General features: G+C 40.4%; 1 protein-coding gene across 14 annotated transcripts in view; it reads right to left on the bottom strand.

The window, feature by feature from the left end:
• LOC127003739 (organic cation transporter protein-like) overlaps positions 1-18,775 on the bottom strand; it is a 351,884-nt gene that overhangs the window by 146,538 nt on the left and 186,571 nt on the right. For all 14 annotated transcript variants that reach the window (XM_050870708.1, XM_050870715.1, XM_050870709.1 and 11 more), the window contains 3 exons: positions 14,011-14,182; positions 8,303-8,406; positions 152-306 (listed from right to left, as the gene is read on the bottom strand). In XM_050870708.1, coding sequence (XP_050726665.1) covers positions 152-306; positions 8,303-8,406; positions 14,011-14,182 — 431 coding nt within the window. The remainder of the gene's footprint in view (positions 1-151; positions 307-8,302; positions 8,407-14,010; positions 14,183-18,775) is intronic.

The raw sequence follows: 18,775 nt of genomic DNA, 5'->3' as shown, positions 1-18,775 counted from the left end.
TATATATATATATATATATATATATATATATATATATATATATATATATATATATATATATATATATATATATATATATATATATATTTATTTATCTATTTTTATTTTTTAAATATACTATATAAGGATGAACATCGTACAAAATACTTACTTAGAACGAATGTAGAGAGGAAACAGCCGGAGTTGGCAACATTGATGAAGACTCTGATGATGATGTACGTCTCCACGTTGGGAGCGACGGCGGCCCCGAAAGCTGTGGCGATGGATAGCACCAAACAGTACAACATTATCCGGCGCCGCCCGTACCTGTCGGAGGATGACGGAGCAGGCATCAATAGTATGAATAAACTTGTTACGCTTTGTATTCTATTGATACACTCGTTTTTGGGAACGATTGTAAAGCACTGATATTTGGAGAATTATGTATGTTTATAATATAATGCAATGGCTGCGTTCTTAGAATACTCATTGGCTCGATGGAGTGCCTCCTATTAACTTTAAAACTGTGCTTCCGTGCTAACACCCTGTCTGGTCAAACTCTTTCGTCTCAGTCTTTCAACGTTTATCATTTCGACCTGCTGGAAGTATGCCTACATACAGCCTGTGCATAAGATGACTGCTCTAATACTGTCGTCCTATAGCATAACTTTATTGTCTTTCTAAAACTTTGGGAACAATATTTAACAGGAAAGTTCTTAAGTATCCATCAATTTCTGACCACTCTGATCACCTGTATGGGTTCCGCATCGTTCTATTGGTGATGTTGCCTCCTTAACTGATTCTTAGTTGTCCTTTTCAGGCGTTTCATTGATACCCTTGCTCCTGTCATAGACATCTCGAAAGCTTTTGACAAAGTCTGGCACATCTTTGTTTTGAAAGTTACCTTCCTACAGTTTTTATCCTTCTCTTTGTTCTTTTATCTCCAGTTTCCTTTTCAGGCCGATTTATCTCTACTGTGGCAAATGGTCGCTGTTCTTCCCCTGAACCAGTGGATCCCGAATTTTTCCAGGCCAGAGTCCCCTTGGCTGCCAGGTGAGTTCCTAGCTCCCCCCGTCCGCCACACACACACACACACACACACACACACACACACACAAGATGGCGGACTGACACAGCTGATCTCCAGACGTGCTCCAAATTCACATCACAACTGCGTGGGATTAAATCCTGGACGTGAATTACTAAGGTGGGAGCCGTGCTAGGGTACAATCGTGCTGTCCCGAAGAAACAAAGGCTGTTGACAGTGTACAACATCGAGAAAGGAGCGAGGAGGAAACATGGAAACATGGAAACATGGAAATGCAGGCAACAGAAAGCCTATTGGCTCATTACGTGGTTGCCCGCTTTGGTGATTTAATCTGCTCGACAGCCACTTGGGGCCTGGGGAGCAGATGAAAGCACCTCGACATTGAGGAGGAGATGAAAAGCACCTCGATATTGAGGAACAGATACAAGAACATAGAAATACACGGAGACTGGGAGAGGACGAGTGGCCTACACAGGGCAGCCCCAGAATCCCCCCCAATACTCACGGTGGGCGAGGTGTAGTTTCAGGGGCACAGGTAGAGGCTTGATCCTCGTTTTACCGGCGGTACTAGGCACGGCACCAGTAACCTGTCACCTTACTGCACCCACACCTCACTCCACCTGTCATGCGGACATTAACTGTTGCTCTACTCTATTGTTGACTTACGCTACTTGTAATCTAGGCTGTGGGGGAGAATTATATGAATATAGGTTCAGGTCTTGCTGCAATCTGTCTGAAAATATGTACCTCAATATTCAGTTCACTCCTGACGCAGCGAAGTGACGGTCGATTCTATATTTGAAGGAGTTGATGGTATTCACATTTACTACTTCTGAAGGAAGATTGTTCCAGTGACGAATGACTCGGTTTGAAAAGAAACTCCTTCCGATGTCTGTGTTACATCGACTCGACTGAATGGGTAAACCGTTATTTCTAGTTCTTAGGTTGGTTTGCAGTTCAAAGAATTTAGAGTAATCGACGTTATTGAAGTTTTTCAGATACTTGAAGACTTGAATCATATCCCCTCGCAGGCGCCTTTTCTCCAATGTAAAGAGATTGAGTCGCTTGAGTCCTTCCTCGTACGGTTGAGCCCTTAAGGTTGGAATCATCTTTGTGGCGCGTCGTTGAATCCTTTCCAATAAATCAATGTCCTTTCTGTAATTAGGAGACCAGAACTGTACTGCATACTTGAGGTGCGGTCTTACCATGGAATTATACAAGGCTAGCATCACGTCTGGCGTTTTACAATCGAAGTTCCTCGCTATGAACCCGAGCATAGTGTTGGCTTTGTTGTAGGCTTTTTTACAGTGATTCGCGTGTTTCAGGTCACTGCTGATAGTGACTCCAAGATCCTTTTCCTCCTGCATCGCTTGCAGAGGTTTCCCATTCATGATGTATGTGTGGTTACTATTTCTGGACCCAATGTGCATGACTTTGCATTTGTCAACATTAAAAGACATTTGCCATTTTTCTGACCATTCGATAATGTGATTGAGGTCTTTCTGAATGATTTCGCAGTCGGTCTTTGTGAGGGCCTTTCCACCCACCTTGGTGTCATCAGCAAATTTCGATATTGTTGATTTCAATCCTGATTCGAGGTCGTTGATATATATGATGAAGAGAATGGGTCCCAGCACTGACCCTTGAGGCACTCCACTAGTGACTGGAACCCAATCGGAAGGCTGTCCGTTTAGTAGCACTCGTTGTTTTCTGCCGGTGGGCCAATCTCTCATCCACGCGATCAGATTGGCCCCAATGCCGCCGAGTGCAGTTTCTTAAGGAGTCGCTCGTGCGGTACCTTGTCGAAGGCTTTCTGAAAGTCCAGGTATATAACATCACTGGGGATGTGGGCATCCCAGTTATTATATATACCTTGGAAGAAGTCTAATAAATTTGTTAGGCTTGTTTCTGAAGCCATGCTGGGTGTCGGAGATTACATTATTGTCTTCTAGAAACTTGGCAAGTTTGTCTCTAATAATCTTTTCGAGTATTTTTCCTGCCACTGATGTCAAACTTATGGGCCTGTCGTTTAATGCAACGCTTTTGTCTCCTTTTTTGAAAATCGGTGTTACGTTCGCCATCTTCCAGTCTTCCGGGACCTTGTTCAATTGAACAGACTGATTGAATATGCTAGTGAGTGGCTGAAGTATTTGTTGTTTAAGCTCTTTTAATAACCGTGGTGACAAACCGTCGGGTCCCGTTGACTTGTTCGTGTCGAGTTTGTCCAAATACTTTTTAACTTCTTGGTCGCATATTGTGTCAGTTTCCAGGGGCGTGATCTCACTCGGCGGGTCAGGGCTTTCGGGAATGGTTTCGATGTCCTCGACTGTGAATACGGATGCGAAGTTACTGTTGAGGATTCTGGCCATCTGTTTACTGTCCTGAGTTACAGATCCAGTCTCATCTGTCAGGGGACCAATATTGGATTTTACTTTCTTTTTCGATCTGATGTATGTGAAGAATTTTTTAGAGTTTGTTTTGATGTCACGCGCTATTTGCTTTTCGTAGTTGCGTTTACTACTTCGAATAAGGGTGCGACAAGCTCTGAGGCCGGTGTGGTACTGAGTACGGGCTTCGGCCGTGTCAAGGCGGCGGCCTTGCCGACCCCGCTGGCATTGTTTACACCGCAGAGCGCAGGGGTCAGGACAAGACAGGCAGCAAAAAGGCAAGATTTTGAGTTTGAGGGCTTCACGGATGACATGGAGAGAACCAGAGACAGAGACGGTATGTTGAGAAGGAGGCTCATAGACTTGTAAAGTGAGATGAAGGATATGAGAGATAGAATGGCGACGCTGGAGAGAAAGGTGGACGTTCTGAAGACAGAGAAGGATGTTTGGAAGAATGCGTATAATGACCTGCACAAGCAGGTAACATTGAAAGAGAAAAAGGCTGAAGACGCGAAGGTTAAAGTCAAGGAATTGAAGGAAACGCATAAAGTCAGGAAGGAGGAACAAGAAAAGGAGAATGTTAGCTTTAAGAAAATTGTGGAGGAACAAGTCAAGGCTAAGGATGAAGCTATAAGTGAAAAGGTGATCAAGGTGATAAAAGAAAAAACAGAAATAGTGAGGGACTCCGCTGAAAAAAGAAGTCTGTAATAGTGGTGGGCATTAATGAAGAGCATATGCCAGTCAGACATACAAGGGAAAAGAAGGAAAGGAAGGCAGTGGAGCAAGTAATTTAAGCAATTCAGGAAGAAGGTCATGAGCTGGTAGGAGAGATCGAAGAAGTATTCAGGCTTGGAAAGTATGAAGAAGGAGCCCAACGACCAGTTAAAATTCGATTTAGGTCTCAAGCGGCTGAAGAGGAAATGGTGGGAAGGTCATGGAAGTTAGCAAAAACAGAGACCTATAACAAAGTCTGGGTAAGAAGGGACAGAAGTGTGGAGGAAAGGAACACGATAAGAGAATTGAAGAATCAAGCTAATGAAAAGAATGAAGGAAGATCAGAAGAGGAAAAAAGGAAGTTTTTCTGGAGAGTGATAGACATGGACCTTAGGAAGTGGTACAGAAGGGAAGAGGTGACAGCTTGAAGGTGGCATACTCTAATGTGAACGGGTTAATATCGTCAATGTTAGAAATAGGAGATTACCTGAGTAAGGAAAAAACAGATGTTATGGGGATTATGGAAACCAAATTGTCTGATAGTATAGATGCATTTAACATAGGGGATGGTAAATATAATGTATGGATGAGAAATAGAGAAAATAAACAAGGAGGAGTGATGCTATTGTTGAAAAAAGAATGGACAGTGGAGGGTGTCACCTATGGCGAAGGGGAAGCAGAGGTCTTGAGTGTGGGAATAAGACTGCAAAGGGGAGGATGCAGAAATATCGTAGTGGTGTATGTCCCTCCAAAAAACAATTCATGGACAGAAGAATTATACAAGAAGAAGCTGGAAGAAACATTGGATTGCCTAAGGAGATTGCTGGAGGAGAAGGATAAGATTCTGATAATGGGAGATTTTAATTGTAAGGAAGTGTCATGGGAAAACTGGTCAACGGAAGGAAGTGAAGCTTCATGGGGGAACAAGGTTTTGGAACTGGTCATAGCTAACGTCCTCACACAGTGGGTGGAGGAAAATACAAGATTTAGAGGAGAAGACGAGCCAAATAGATTCGACTCGATAATCACCAGGGAGCCAGATATCATAGAGGAGATGAACTATAAGAGCCCTATAGGGAAGAGCGATCACGTACTTATCGAGTAATATTACGAGAAGGAGGTAAAATAATCAGGAATGAGGACTACAGGAAAGAATGGTTTAACTTTAATAAGGCAAATTTTGAACAACTTGGGAAACATTTTGAGGAAGCACATTGGGATACTTTTTTTGAGGCTGAAAATGTGGAGTAAAAATAGGCTATCTTTCTATGGATTTACAACGAAGGAGTGGAAAAGTGGGTACCAAGGATGAAAGAAGGCCAGAAATCAAGAGAAGAGTGGTACAATAGAAAGTGTGTAGACGCCAAGCAGGAAAAGGAGAAGGCATGTGGAATAAGTGGAGAAAAAATAGGAGGATGGATCTATGGAATGAGTACAAAAGGAAGAGGAATGATTATGTCAAAGTAAGAAGAAAAGAAAAAAGGAATTTTGAGAAAAATATTGCGGATAAGTGCAAAGACCAGCCAAAACTGTTTTATAAGTTCATAAACAGAAAGTTGAAAAACAGAGATGAGATTCAAAAAGTTTAAGTTAATGGTGAAACTTCTGATAGCATAAGTGAAATAGTAGAAGTGATGAATAATTGTTTCCAAACAGTGTTCACAAGGGAGAGTGAGTTTGAAGGTGTAGATGCAGTGCCGGGGAATAGAGTGGGTCTGGAGAGAATACAAACATCAGCAGATGAAGTTAGAAAATTATTGGAAGAATTGGATGCGAGGAAATCAGCAGGACCGGATGGTATATCAAATTGGGTGCTAAAAGAGTGTAACCAGCAAATAGCTGAAAAGTTGAGTAATTTGATTAATGTCTCATTAGCACAAGGGAAGATACCGAGAGACTGGAAGCGGGCTAACATCGTCCCAATACATAAAGGAGGAAGTAAGGAAGACCCGTTGAACTATAGGCCAGTGTCATTAACAAGTGTAGTAGCAAAGATGTGTGAGAAAAACAAAACAAAACAAAAAAAACAGATGGGTGGAATATTTAGAAGAAAACAGTATATTAACAAACAGCCAATTCGGATTCAGAGAAGGACGGTCTTCTGTAACTAATCTGATCAGGTTCTATTCAAGAGTAATTGATATAATACAGGAAAGAGACGGTTGGGCAGATTGTGTGTATCTGGACTTAAAGGCGTTTGATAAAGTACTACACGAGCGATTAATATGGAAACTTAATCATGTTGAAGCTCTGGGTGGTTCAATATTGGATTGGATTGTGGACTTTTTGACGAAGAGAGAAATGAGAACAGTAATCAGGAATAATAAATTAAACTGGATGAAAGTGACGAGTGGAGTCCCCCAAGGATCGGTGCTGGCTCCGATTATGTTTGTAACTTATATTAATGATATGACAGAAGGAGTGACAAGCTAGATGAATATGTTTGCTGATGATGCTAAAATAATGAGGAGGGTGGATAATGAAGATGACTGTGTAACCCTGAGCCAAGATCTCGATAGAATAAGCGAATGGTCACGCAAATGGGAAATGACATTCAATACAGAGAAGTGTAGCGTGATGGAGTTTGGTAAGAGCAGTAGACGAATATCGGGGAAATACTCTCTGAGTAATGAAAGAATCATGAAAAAAAAACTGAAGAAAAAGATCTGGGAGTGATCATAACAGACAAGTTATCCTTTGGAAAACATATAGACCGGATAACTGGGGAAACATACAATCTTCTTAGACACATAAAAGCAGCATTTACATATTTAGATGAAGAAATGGTGAAGAAACTAATAACATCGATGATACGTCCAAGACTGGAATATGCAGCATTAGTGTGGTCACCTAGATTGAAGAAATAAATTAGAAAGTTGGAAAGAATACAAAGAGCAGCGAGTAAATTACCGGAAACTCTGAGAACATACTTATGAAGAAAGAGTGGAGAAATTGGGACTAACAACACTGGAGAGCAGAAGAGAGAGAGGGGACCTAATAGTATTGTACAGGATACAAGAGGGATTGCAGAAATTGGACAGGGAAGACCTAGTGGTACGTGACAGAAGTGTGACAAGAGGCAATGGTAAGAAATTGAAGAAGAGTGACTGTAGGAGAGACATCAAGAAATACAGTTTTCCATACAGAAGCATAACAACATGGAACGGAATTGACAAGGAGACTGTGTGTGCAAAAACGATTCATGAATTTAAAGCCAAACTGGATAATAAGAGTTATGGAGACGGGACAGCACGAGCCTAGTACGGCTCTTTTCCTGTATTTCACAACTAGGTAAATACAACTAGGTAAACACACACACACACACACACACACACACACACACACACACACACACACACACACACACACACACACACACACGTGATACGTGTGGTACAGAGCAGTGTTAGGGCCTCGTCACTCAGGTAGAGCAAGATGCACGGCACTCACTAGAAAACTCGTTCAGATGTTCCCAAGGCAAACTAAAACAATGACCTTTCACATCCTGTCTCGCCGGCTGCATTGATTAGCATATCACCGCCTGAGTGACCGCCGATACCACCGCTACCTGTAGCTCCGGGTTTGGAGTCATAGGGTGGGCTAAGTGACGCGCCACCCGGCCTTTGACTCCACTAATTGATTGATTGATGTCTCTCTGTTCATAAGCTTCTGTATCTGGATGTTAGACAGCTCCTGGATTTCGCTTCGTTTTTTCTTCCCAACTTCCTATTTTCTTCGCTCTGCGCGTAGGGGATTTGGAAATACCATTGTAACCTTTCTTTCTATTTTACTAGTCGCGTTAACAAATGCAGACTTGTCTGACCGTCGGTTTATGAGTCCGGCGGTCTCTATTTTCTTTGCTGTATAAGTATAGTAAGTATATAGTAAGTATATGTGGAATGGGTGGATTTAAATGCGATAATCTTACTCTCGGATAAAACGAAATATATTTGTGTATAACTTTTCCGGTTGCCAGATGAACGAACATATTATATATGGGACGGCTCATGATATTTTCAACAAGAACCACAAGAGAACACGGTTATTTACGGATCTAACACGTGATTGATGAAAAAAAAAAAATTTATATATCGACAGAACAGAAAAGACATGTTTGGATGGGCAGGGTACAGTTATGTCTGAATAAAATACCTCAGACCGTATTGATACTCACGTGTCTATCAAGTATCCTAGGAAAAAGTAGCCCACCAGCTTCCCGATCTGCGACGCCGCCTGCGTTGTTGAGTACAGCGCCCTCCGCTCACACACTAGGTCCCACTGCACCGCCGGCAACACCACAACACAGCAACAGATAGAAAATTAATAGAGTTCCTTGTCGCCATATAGATATATATATATATATATATATATATATATATATATATATATATATATATATATATATATATATATATATATATATCTCTCTCTCTCTCTCTCTCTCTCTCTCTCTCTATATATATATATATATATATATATATATAATTACATTTAATGAAAATCTATAAGTACAAATTATAGCACAGAATCATATCGCTGTCATAATAGTACAGGGGAGGTGGTGACTAGCACAAAGAAACATATGGGAAGAACAAACAACAGCAGACCTGATGGTCCTAACGAGGCTGTTTGTGAAAAGCTACACCAACTATCTGATCAAAGGTGGAAGATGAAGGACAGCAAAGGCGAAGACTCCTCCCCACCCACCCTCCTGCTAAAGCTGGCAGGAAAGGAAAAATAACCATGCAGCATGGGAAAACTGCATGGAAATTATATAGGAGAGAGGAAAGAACTACCATTACTGCTACTACTAACCGGGCGATAAAAACGGACAAGGAAATCATGCAGTATTCGAAAGACCTTTTAATTACGACAATGAGTAATATCTTAGTTGCTGGTTGGATTCAAAATACTTGTCTAATTTATTCTTGGAGGCCATAACTGTTGTACTATCAACGATATCACAGGGTAGAGAATTCCAAACATTAACGACTCGATTGAAGAAGTGTTTGGCTTCGTGCGATGAGAATCTTTAGCCACTTATCTTGAAATTATGATTTCTTCTTGTCCTATTTGATCGGTCAGTTGTAAAGTAATCTTCCTCATTAATATCACTGAATCCTTTAAATATTTTAAACACTTCTATTAGATCGCCTCGCATTCTTCGTTTTATTAGGCTTAATAAATTTACTGCTTTAAGCCTTTGTTCATAAGAAAAATTTATCAAACTTGGAATAATTTTTGTTACTCTCCGTTGAACCCGTTCTAACTTTTCTACGTCTTTTCTGTAGTAGGGAGACCAAAACTGTACACAGTACTCTAGATGGGGTCGAAGAAACGAATTATACAGTTTTTTTTCCGACTTATTTTTAAAGACTCGTCTGATGAAGCCAACCAATTTGTTTGCGGTTTTAACTACCTCTGAACAATGCTGACTGGGCTTTCAATCACTTGATAAAGTGATTCCAAGATCCTTTTCTTTACTTACTGAAGAAAGTTGTTGGCCATTCATTACGTACTGTACGCGATTGTTATTGTTTCCGATGTGTAACACTTTACATTTGTCAATGTTAAATTTAATTTGTCATTGATTGGCCCAACGTGCAAGTCGATCTAGATCTGATTGTAATGCTTCTTCGTCGAGTGTCGTAGTTACCTTACTAGCGATTTTTGTGTCATCAGCAAATTATGATATTTTACAAGTGAGCCCATCATCGATATCATTAACATAAATTAAGAAGAGCATGGGACCAAGCACTGATCCTTGAGGTACGCCGATTCTGACATCGAGCCAGGTAGCTGAAACACCGTTTAGAACTACTCTCTGTTTCCGCTCAGAGAGCCAATTCACAAGCCAATTGTGAGTGTAACCTGAGATACCGTGCGTCAATAGTTTACTGAGCCATCGTTTTGGGGGGACCTTATCAAATGCCTTTTTGAAAATCCAGATATATGATATCTACTGATCAGCTTTCATCGAACACCTCAAAACTATAATGAAAAAAGTCAAGTAAGTTAGTTAAACACGAACGTTTACTACGGAAACCATGTTGCGAATTATTTATTATATTATTTTCTTCGAAGAATTTCACCATATTGTCGCGAATGATAGTCTCCATTAACTTACAAACAATCGATGTCAGGCTAATTGGTCGATAGTGTCCTGGATGAGACTGGTGTGGCATTTACTAGTTTCCAATCAGACGGAACTTTTCCAGCTGTTAAAGATTTACTGAATAAGATAGAGAGCGGTTTACTAATTTGATGTTTGATTTCTTTTAAAATTTTAGGTGTTATTTTGTCTGGACCAGAAGCTTTGCTTATTTTAATCATTTCTATTATGCATAAAATATAATTTTCTACGATAAGCACACCATTTAAAATCTTTACGGTCCTTCTAACCTCTGGCGGTTGAGGAGATAAATAATTTTCGTCGGGAAATACGGATGCGAAAAGTTATTTAGGATAAGAACATAAGAACATAAAACTTAGGAGTCTGCAAGAGGCCGGTAGGGCTGTACAAGGCAGCTCCTTTGAACCTAAGCTCCCGTGAATCTAGCCCCCACCTAATATCACTGTCCATGAATATTTCCGAGGGTATTAAAGGAGTTAGGTGATATAATCAGTGACCCACTAACCGACTTCTTTAAGATGTCGGTAAATATATGTGCTATGCCTATGGCCCATGGAGCTAATGATGTTTATTTTTTTAAAAAGGACAGGACAGGTCAGTTGCTCAAACTATCGCCCAATAACATTAAACATCGGTTATAGGGAAGAATACATCAGCATAATACATTCGGGAGCATTCAGAGAATTATAAACATTTCAATTGACGCACGACTCCGTCACATGGTTCACAAAAAGGTAGGTCTTCTATCTCTTGTCCTTTTCAATTCTACAATAAAGATGAATGAGAGAGATGAGATGATGTAATCTACTTTTAATTTCTCTAAAGTTTTTGACAGCGTTTTCACCAGTTCCTCACCAACGACTGTTGCTTAAACACAGGGCTCATGGAGTAGAGGAAAAAGTTTTGCGTGGCATTAGCATAGAAGCAAAGAAGAAAAATCAAAAATCAAAAGATCTGGACTGTTGATGTGGTAGGACGGTGGTACGAGGCTTCGGTGCCTCAAAAAAATTGGTTTACTTTTGCTTAGTATGTGAGTGACATAGGCTAGGTGAATGATTACAAGTGAAAAGAGGCAGACCAAGATGATACATTAGAGTAATATAATCAGAGGTGGACAGCCAGCATATGGTGACTGTCAAGATATGAGGGTGGTGATAAATGGCAGATGGAGTTCAATAATATGAGTAATCTGAGTTCTTATGTGGTATGTTCACCACTTCTTATGTTCTTATATCTAAACTCTTTTCAAATGTGACAATTGTATTGGCACTCACCACATGACTGCTCAGCCTGTTCCACTCATCCACCACTTTGTTAGCAAACCAAGTTTTGGCTATGTCCCTGTTGAATCTGAATGTATCCAGTTTAAACCCATTACTACGTGTTCTACCCGGTTCTCTTACCAACAGAACCTTATGAATATCCCCCTTATTAAAGCCCTTCATCCATTTATAAACCTCGATCATGTCTCCATGTACCCTTCGCCTTTCTAGAGAATGCAAGTTTAACTATTTGAGTCTTTCCTCGTATGGCAAGTTTCGTAACCCTTGAATCATCTTAGTCATCCTCCTCTGCACTGATTCTAACATTTTGATATCCATTCTTTAGTAAGGTGACCAGAACTGAACCGCATAATCAAGATGAGGTCTAACTAATGCAAAATATAGTTTGAGGAAGACTTCGGCGCTTCTGGTGCTTACGCTCCTTGAATTAAAGCCCAGTACCCTGTTTGCTCGATTTCTAGCTTGAATGCATTGTGCCCTTGGACGGAGATCAGAGCTCACTAATACCCCTAAATCCCTCTCGCACCCGAACCTGATAATGGGAGTGTCATTTAAGCAATAGTTATGTGAGGGGTTGTTCCTACCTACACTCAAAATACTGCACTTCCCTACATTGAACTCCATCTGCCATTTATCCGCCCAGTCATACAATCTGTTTAGTTCATCCTGGAGAATACTAGCATCCTGATCCGACTCAAATACTCTACCGATCTTGGTATCATCGGCAAACTTACTGACATCACTACTAATTCCTGTATCTAAGTCATTGATATAAATGATAAACAAAAGAGGACCTAATACCGAACCTTGTGGGACCCCAATCGTGACACGTACAGCCCCAGTCAGATCTTTTACCATTGATTGATTGTAGCCATTTCATTTTCATCGTTCGTGTGGTTACCATTTTCATTTGCAAACGGTCCGATACTACAAGTGAGTGACTTTATATTATTTACATAGCTAAAAAATTCTTTAGGATTAGAGTTACTTGTTTCCGTTATATATTCTTCAAAATTTTTCTTGCTTCGTTTTATTAATTTCTTGGTTTCGCGGCGAATTCTGTCCAACTCTAGTTTGTCAGCCTCATTCTGGGTTGATATGTACCTACTGTACGCGTTTTTTTTAAGAGAGAGGCTATTTTTAATTTCGTTATTCCACCATCTGGGATTCTTCTTAAAAGCTGAACGTCTGTTACGATAGGGTACGCATATGCTTATGGCATTGTTCAATATTGTGGTGAAGGCCTCCCACGATTTATCAATATCTGTTTCCGGTTGAATGGTCAGCTTCCGGTGTCCAGGTGGACCCGGGTTGAAGTCCTGTCCGCCGCTGTCAGCTGAGAATTTTCAGTCATCTCTGAGTGTCCTAAGACTAGTCTTAATCACATTATATCCTGGTGACTATCTATCAATCTGGAACCGTATTAATAAAGACTCATAGCAGTCCTTGTAGAAGGGCTGATAGAGGCTGTTCTCCTACTAGCAGTAACTTTAGGCGTCACTACTAGAAGCTTGATTCTCCTCTCAAGTAAAAGGAGGAATAAACGAGCGATTGGCATTAATTTTGCCATGTAGCAACTTGGTTGATTATGGTTACCCTTTAATGAAAGATTTGAGGTCACGAAGGTTATATTAATACGGCCACTGAACTCAAGCAAAACTTTAAAAGAGGGTCAAGTGGAGTCCCAGACATCATCAGCAAAGCAACACTGACACCACTATAAATTAGCTGCCTGCACCAATTACTAGCTGAGCCGACCATCAGGGACCATCATGAAAGTCTAAAAGCGTACTAGGTCAAACGTAATATGGATGTTTATATATAAAAAGTGTCTCCCTCAATCCGTGTTTTGCAATATGTGCTAAAAATATGTTGATGTATCACTTGAGTTTAGGAAAAAGATTATAGATATCCCTTTTCTTATTTTCTATAGTTTTTTTTCGCTATCTATTTGGAACTAATTGTCGTATTGTAATTCTGAAACAACCATTAAAATCCCCACGATATTCTGCCATTATATATCCATTTACGTATAAGTTGTCAAAGAAAATTTTGAGCTATTGAAGTGGGAATATAGGTAAATTAAAAAGAAATGTATATACATGCTCTATTCAACCTATATGAAATGGTCTACAAGCTGTTGTTTTGTACTTTGTTTTATCTCATGTCAAACTTAGCCCAATAACGAACCACTAATATATTGTTATCATAATGAAAATATTTTGTGAGGGTGAGGGGTGAGAACTGACTGGCAAACAAAATATTCCAGCGAGCAGGAAAAAAAAAAAAAAAAAAAAACATAACTGGAGCTGGCCAGAGACGGGGGTGGGGGTAGGAATATTTATGCGGAATTATACTTATCAAGACTTGTGGTTCGCCAAGGGGTTAAATAAAAAAAATAAAAAAAAACTAGCTGCCAAAGAGAAACACTAATATCGTTGTATGTTATTGTGCTCTTTAGTTCACCTCAGTGGTGACGGTGGATTGGTATTGCGATCGGTTGAAATCTCTGGCGTAGCAGGAGACGACGGGTGCGGCAGCGGCCTGCAGGGCGGCCTTGGCCTTGTCGTAGCCCATCTCTGCCGCCAGCGTGTAGTTGTGCTCGTACCTTAAACAGGAATCGGGCTTGCCGGCCTCGCTGAGGACAGAAAATTACCATTGTTATCATTGTCGCAAGAACAGCAGCAGCAGCGGCAGCAGCAGCAGCAGCACCAGTAGCTTTACTATTATTATTATTATTATTGTTATTGTTATTATTATTATTATTATTATTATTATTATTATTATTATTATTATTATTATTACACTACCGTTTGCCATTACAGAAAAAAAATAATAGGCGACTTTATTGATTTTTATTTTTACAGTGACATTTTTTCTACGTATGTTCATGAATGTGTTTGTGAGATGTTTATTATGTTTTGTGTTACCTTCAGTCATTGATTCAAGTAATATTATTTTATGTTTATGAGGAAATTCGTCAGGGATTTCTGTAACGTGGTTCGAGATCGGAGTCATAAGGTGGTCATAGCAGAGTCGCTTTCCAGTGGCATACTGTAAGAAGTGCCCATCAAAGAAGCACAGGAAGACGCGCTTCCACTGCACCAAGTGTGACCCGTCTGTTTGCGTAAGTCACTGCTATGCCCTGTGTGTGGATTGTAAGGAGATGATCTAGGTAAGTAAAAGAAAACTAAAGCTTGTGTCTATTAATTATCGTTATATCACGTATCAGTGCATGTCATGTAAGTCTGAAAACCATAGTTTAGTGTCTAAGGAGGTTTACAAAGTCATTAGTGTGTATTTACAGGAAACCATAAACTCATGAAAATTTGTATAGCAAAGAAGTCAATTTTATACAAAAAAAAAAAATAATGCCTTTTTCACGGTGTCTTCCCACAGTGAGCAATAGTGTCAGATGCGGTGCCGCCTCCAGTAGAGATGCCTCCAGGACCAAGGAAGAAGTGAACCAAATTACTTAGATTAATTCTTGTAATAGGGCAAGTAAAATAATTTAATGTTCAGTTGTGTCTGAAAATGTGTAATTTTTGAGTTACATTCTTTAGTCTCCCCTCACATTTACATTTTTTCTTTAATTGAATACTTTCAATGGTTGATGTTAAAATATAGAAGTTGAACTTTAATTTCATACCCATAATTTCAATAAAGATTGCTAAGAAACGTGTTCCTATTTTTTTTAAAAGGAGCCTGTCACACTCACCGTATGTTATGGAAGGATAGTATCATGCCCCATGCCCTTAAGGGTTAAGAAGAATATAGGTATACCATTAAACTGTAAGCACATATATATATATATATATATATATATATATATATATATATATATATATATATATATATATATATATATATATATATATATCTATCTATCTATCTATCTATCTATATATCTATATATATATCTATCTATCTATCTATCTATCTATCTATCTATCTATCTATCTATCTATCTATCTATCTATCTATATATATATATATCTATATATCTATATCTATATCTATATATATATCTATCTATATATATATATATATATATATATATATATATATATATATATATATATATATATATATATATATATATATAGCTAGCTTTTTACTGTTTACAAATATGGTTAGAATTTTGTGTTGTGTATCACCAACCACTAATGTAAGTGAATGACAAGGTGCATAAACTCTGGTCGGGGCGAGCGGGGCGATGTTCTTGCCCCTTCCACAATGGCGGCCCGCGGGTTGCAGGACTTCACGTCCAGTACGAGCGGAACCCAACTCATGGCCCCTGCCAGATTTTGTCTCCGTCGATTTTGAGTGTCCCGAGGAGCAATGGTTTAGATAGCACGTAATACCACGATAGTTGTTCCAGTCCTGGCGGTCCCCTCTTCCTTTCCAGATAGGGACGGGTAACGCCTTTTTGTAGTCAGGTGGAATGGTAGTAGATTGCCATACGGCAGTCAAGTCTGCATGCAACTCGAGAATCATGACATCACTTCCAGCTTTGAGCGGCGGATGTTATAAATACCAGCTGCCTTTCCTCCCCTCAACTTCGCCATAGCTTCTCTGACTTGGTTGACAGAGGGCGGGGTATCGTCAATGGGTGAATCAGCATCTGCCATTTACAGCAGCGGGAAGCTGTCCACTCGAAGGATCCGCTATGTAAAAATGCTCAAAGTAGCCTACTCTTCACAACGAGCCCTTTGTCCATCAATATTCAACACGAGGGAACCATATGCTGTTCGGATAGCGCTCACCTAAGAGTAAGGCTTTGAGCGAAGCTTCTCCAAAGCTCGGTAAGCAGGTTGGAGGTCATTGACATTGAAACGACCCTCAACATCCTCATCAAGACTCCTGACATAACTCTCCTTGTCTCTCGTTAGGAGAACTCTAGTCCTGCGTGACAGAGCCCTATATAGGTCCTGATTCCTAGCAAGCCTGACAGCACGGCTCTCCTTGATATGCTCCAGCGTCTCCTTCGGAGCAAAACTCACTTCTTGATCTTCGACACTCTCCAGTGTACTCTTTTGCAGCTTGGAGAGTTTTGAGTTTGAAGGTATCCCACGTTTTACAGGGACTTCAGGGGTACTGAGCAACCTGAACCGATTTGAGACAATCACTGCATACTCATGAGCACATACCAAATCTTCAACTCTCTCGAGATGAAACACAGTATAGTCATATCTCGAGAATCTTCTGGACATGAAGTTTGAGTGTTGCAACAACAAGCTTATGATCAGTTCCAAATAACTCAACACTGGAAAATCTTATATTTCTGAAAGATCCCTCAATGAATGCTTACAAGCATGTAGTAAATTTCTTTGGCAACCCCTCAAGGATTGCTATTAAAACTCCGGTCACTGGGACCAGGAACCCGCAATTCTCAACCACCTGGATCTTGCGAAATTAAGGGGGGACAGATTTTTGTGTTTCTAGTACAAGAGCAAAGGGGATTATAACATCACTCATAGCCTATCTTCTATCTTCTACCGATGCCCTCAAGCTGAATACTTTTATGAACTTGCTAACTTCACGATTCAACTTCTCCTGCGGGCCCACTGTACACAACTTTCTACTCGTGGTCATCCCTAGTCTTTCCACATCCCCCATGTAAAAGTTAAACGGCATCTTCATTCTTTCATCCCTTTCGCTGGCAATCTCTGGAACAGCCTTCCTCCGTGTTTTATTTTTTCCTGATTACGACTTGAACTCTTCTCTCCATCCGGAATTGTACCCTTCTTCTGTGCACGCATTCTGTTCTCTTTTACCGGAGGCCAGGCTGAACTCATTTGCTAGGTAGCCAGCCGGTGACCTTTCGAGAGGTTCAGGACGTTCCTAGAGGCCATACTCAGAGCCCTCCGAATGTCGACCCCACGTCTGGTTCTGCGGGCGGGCGCCGCTTCTGCACTTCCTCGGCCACCCCAGAGACAAAACGAGGGACTAGGAGCTCTTCCTTCCTCGAGATACAGGGGTCCCGAAGTTTTAGCCCTGCAACCGTCGCCGACGACAGGCTCACCCAATGCACATGCATCGAGGAAGCCTGACACGCAGTTGTGTCCCAAAGCAAAAACATATCGGGATCGAGGATGAAAGCCCCTTTTCAACAGCAGCAACAGCAACAAACCTTTCTTGCAAAGCAGCCTTAACAAGCCAGAACACTTATTCTCACTATTCTGATACGAAATCTGCGACAGTGCTCAAAATCAGATGGATGTCAGTGGTGTTACATAAGCACGTTTTTACTCTCAAAACTATACGATGACATTTATGGATCTTGCGAAGTTCAGGGGGGGGAACAGATTTTGTATTTCTAGTACCAGAGCAATGGGGACTATAAAATCAACTTCCGCAACTCTTCTCTTGGCATGCTTTAAGTTTATTTGGGGAGTTTCCTTAACTTCACCAATTATTTGGCTAGTAATGAAAATTTATATACTTTTAGAGCGATAATATTTTTGTTATATTCCAAACAAAATTATATTATGAATTATAACTTTAATAAGCATGATAAGTACTTAACTAACCGTAGGACACATTGTTAATCTGCCATAATTCAATCAATTAAATGAGAATACACAGCTCCACAGCTCGTTACCGCAGCGAACGGGATATTTTCTTACCGAAACCTTAGACTTTACGTTGAGAATATAGTGTTTGAATCGATCCTTAACCGGAATGTTCTTAAGCATCTATCATTTTCTGACCTTCCATCTGATCGCCAGTATGGGTGACGCAAGGGGCACTCTATTGGTGATCTTGCCTTCCGAGCTGACTCTTGGTCATCCTCTCTTAGCCGTTTCAGTGAAACTTTTGCTGTTGACTTATACATCTCGAAAGCTTTTGACAAAGTCTTGTACAAATCTTTGCTTTCTAAACTACCCTCCTACGGATTCTATCCCTCTCTCTGTACTTTTATCTCCAGTTTCCTTTCTTGCTGATCTAGCTCTGCTGTGGTAGACAGTCGCTACTCTTCCCCTAAAGCTAATAACAGTTGTGTCCCGCATAAGTCTGTTCTATATTCCACTCTGTTGTTCATTAATTCATGATATTCTTTCCAATACAAGCTGTCCTATCCACTCCTACGCTGATGATTTTACTCTGCATTATTCAAAATCTTTAAACAGATCCTCCTTTCATGAATTACATAATTCTAAGCTGGACGCTGCAGAACGCTCAACCTCATGCCTCGCTATCATTTCCGAATGCGGCAAGAGGAACCTGG

Source organism: Eriocheir sinensis, chromosome 26 (assembly GCF_024679095.1).
Source record: "Eriocheir sinensis breed Jianghai 21 chromosome 26, ASM2467909v1, whole genome shotgun sequence".
Lineage (NCBI taxonomy): Eukaryota > Metazoa > Arthropoda > Malacostraca > Decapoda > Varunidae > Eriocheir > Eriocheir sinensis.
This window is presented reverse-complemented; position numbering and strand designations above follow the sequence as displayed.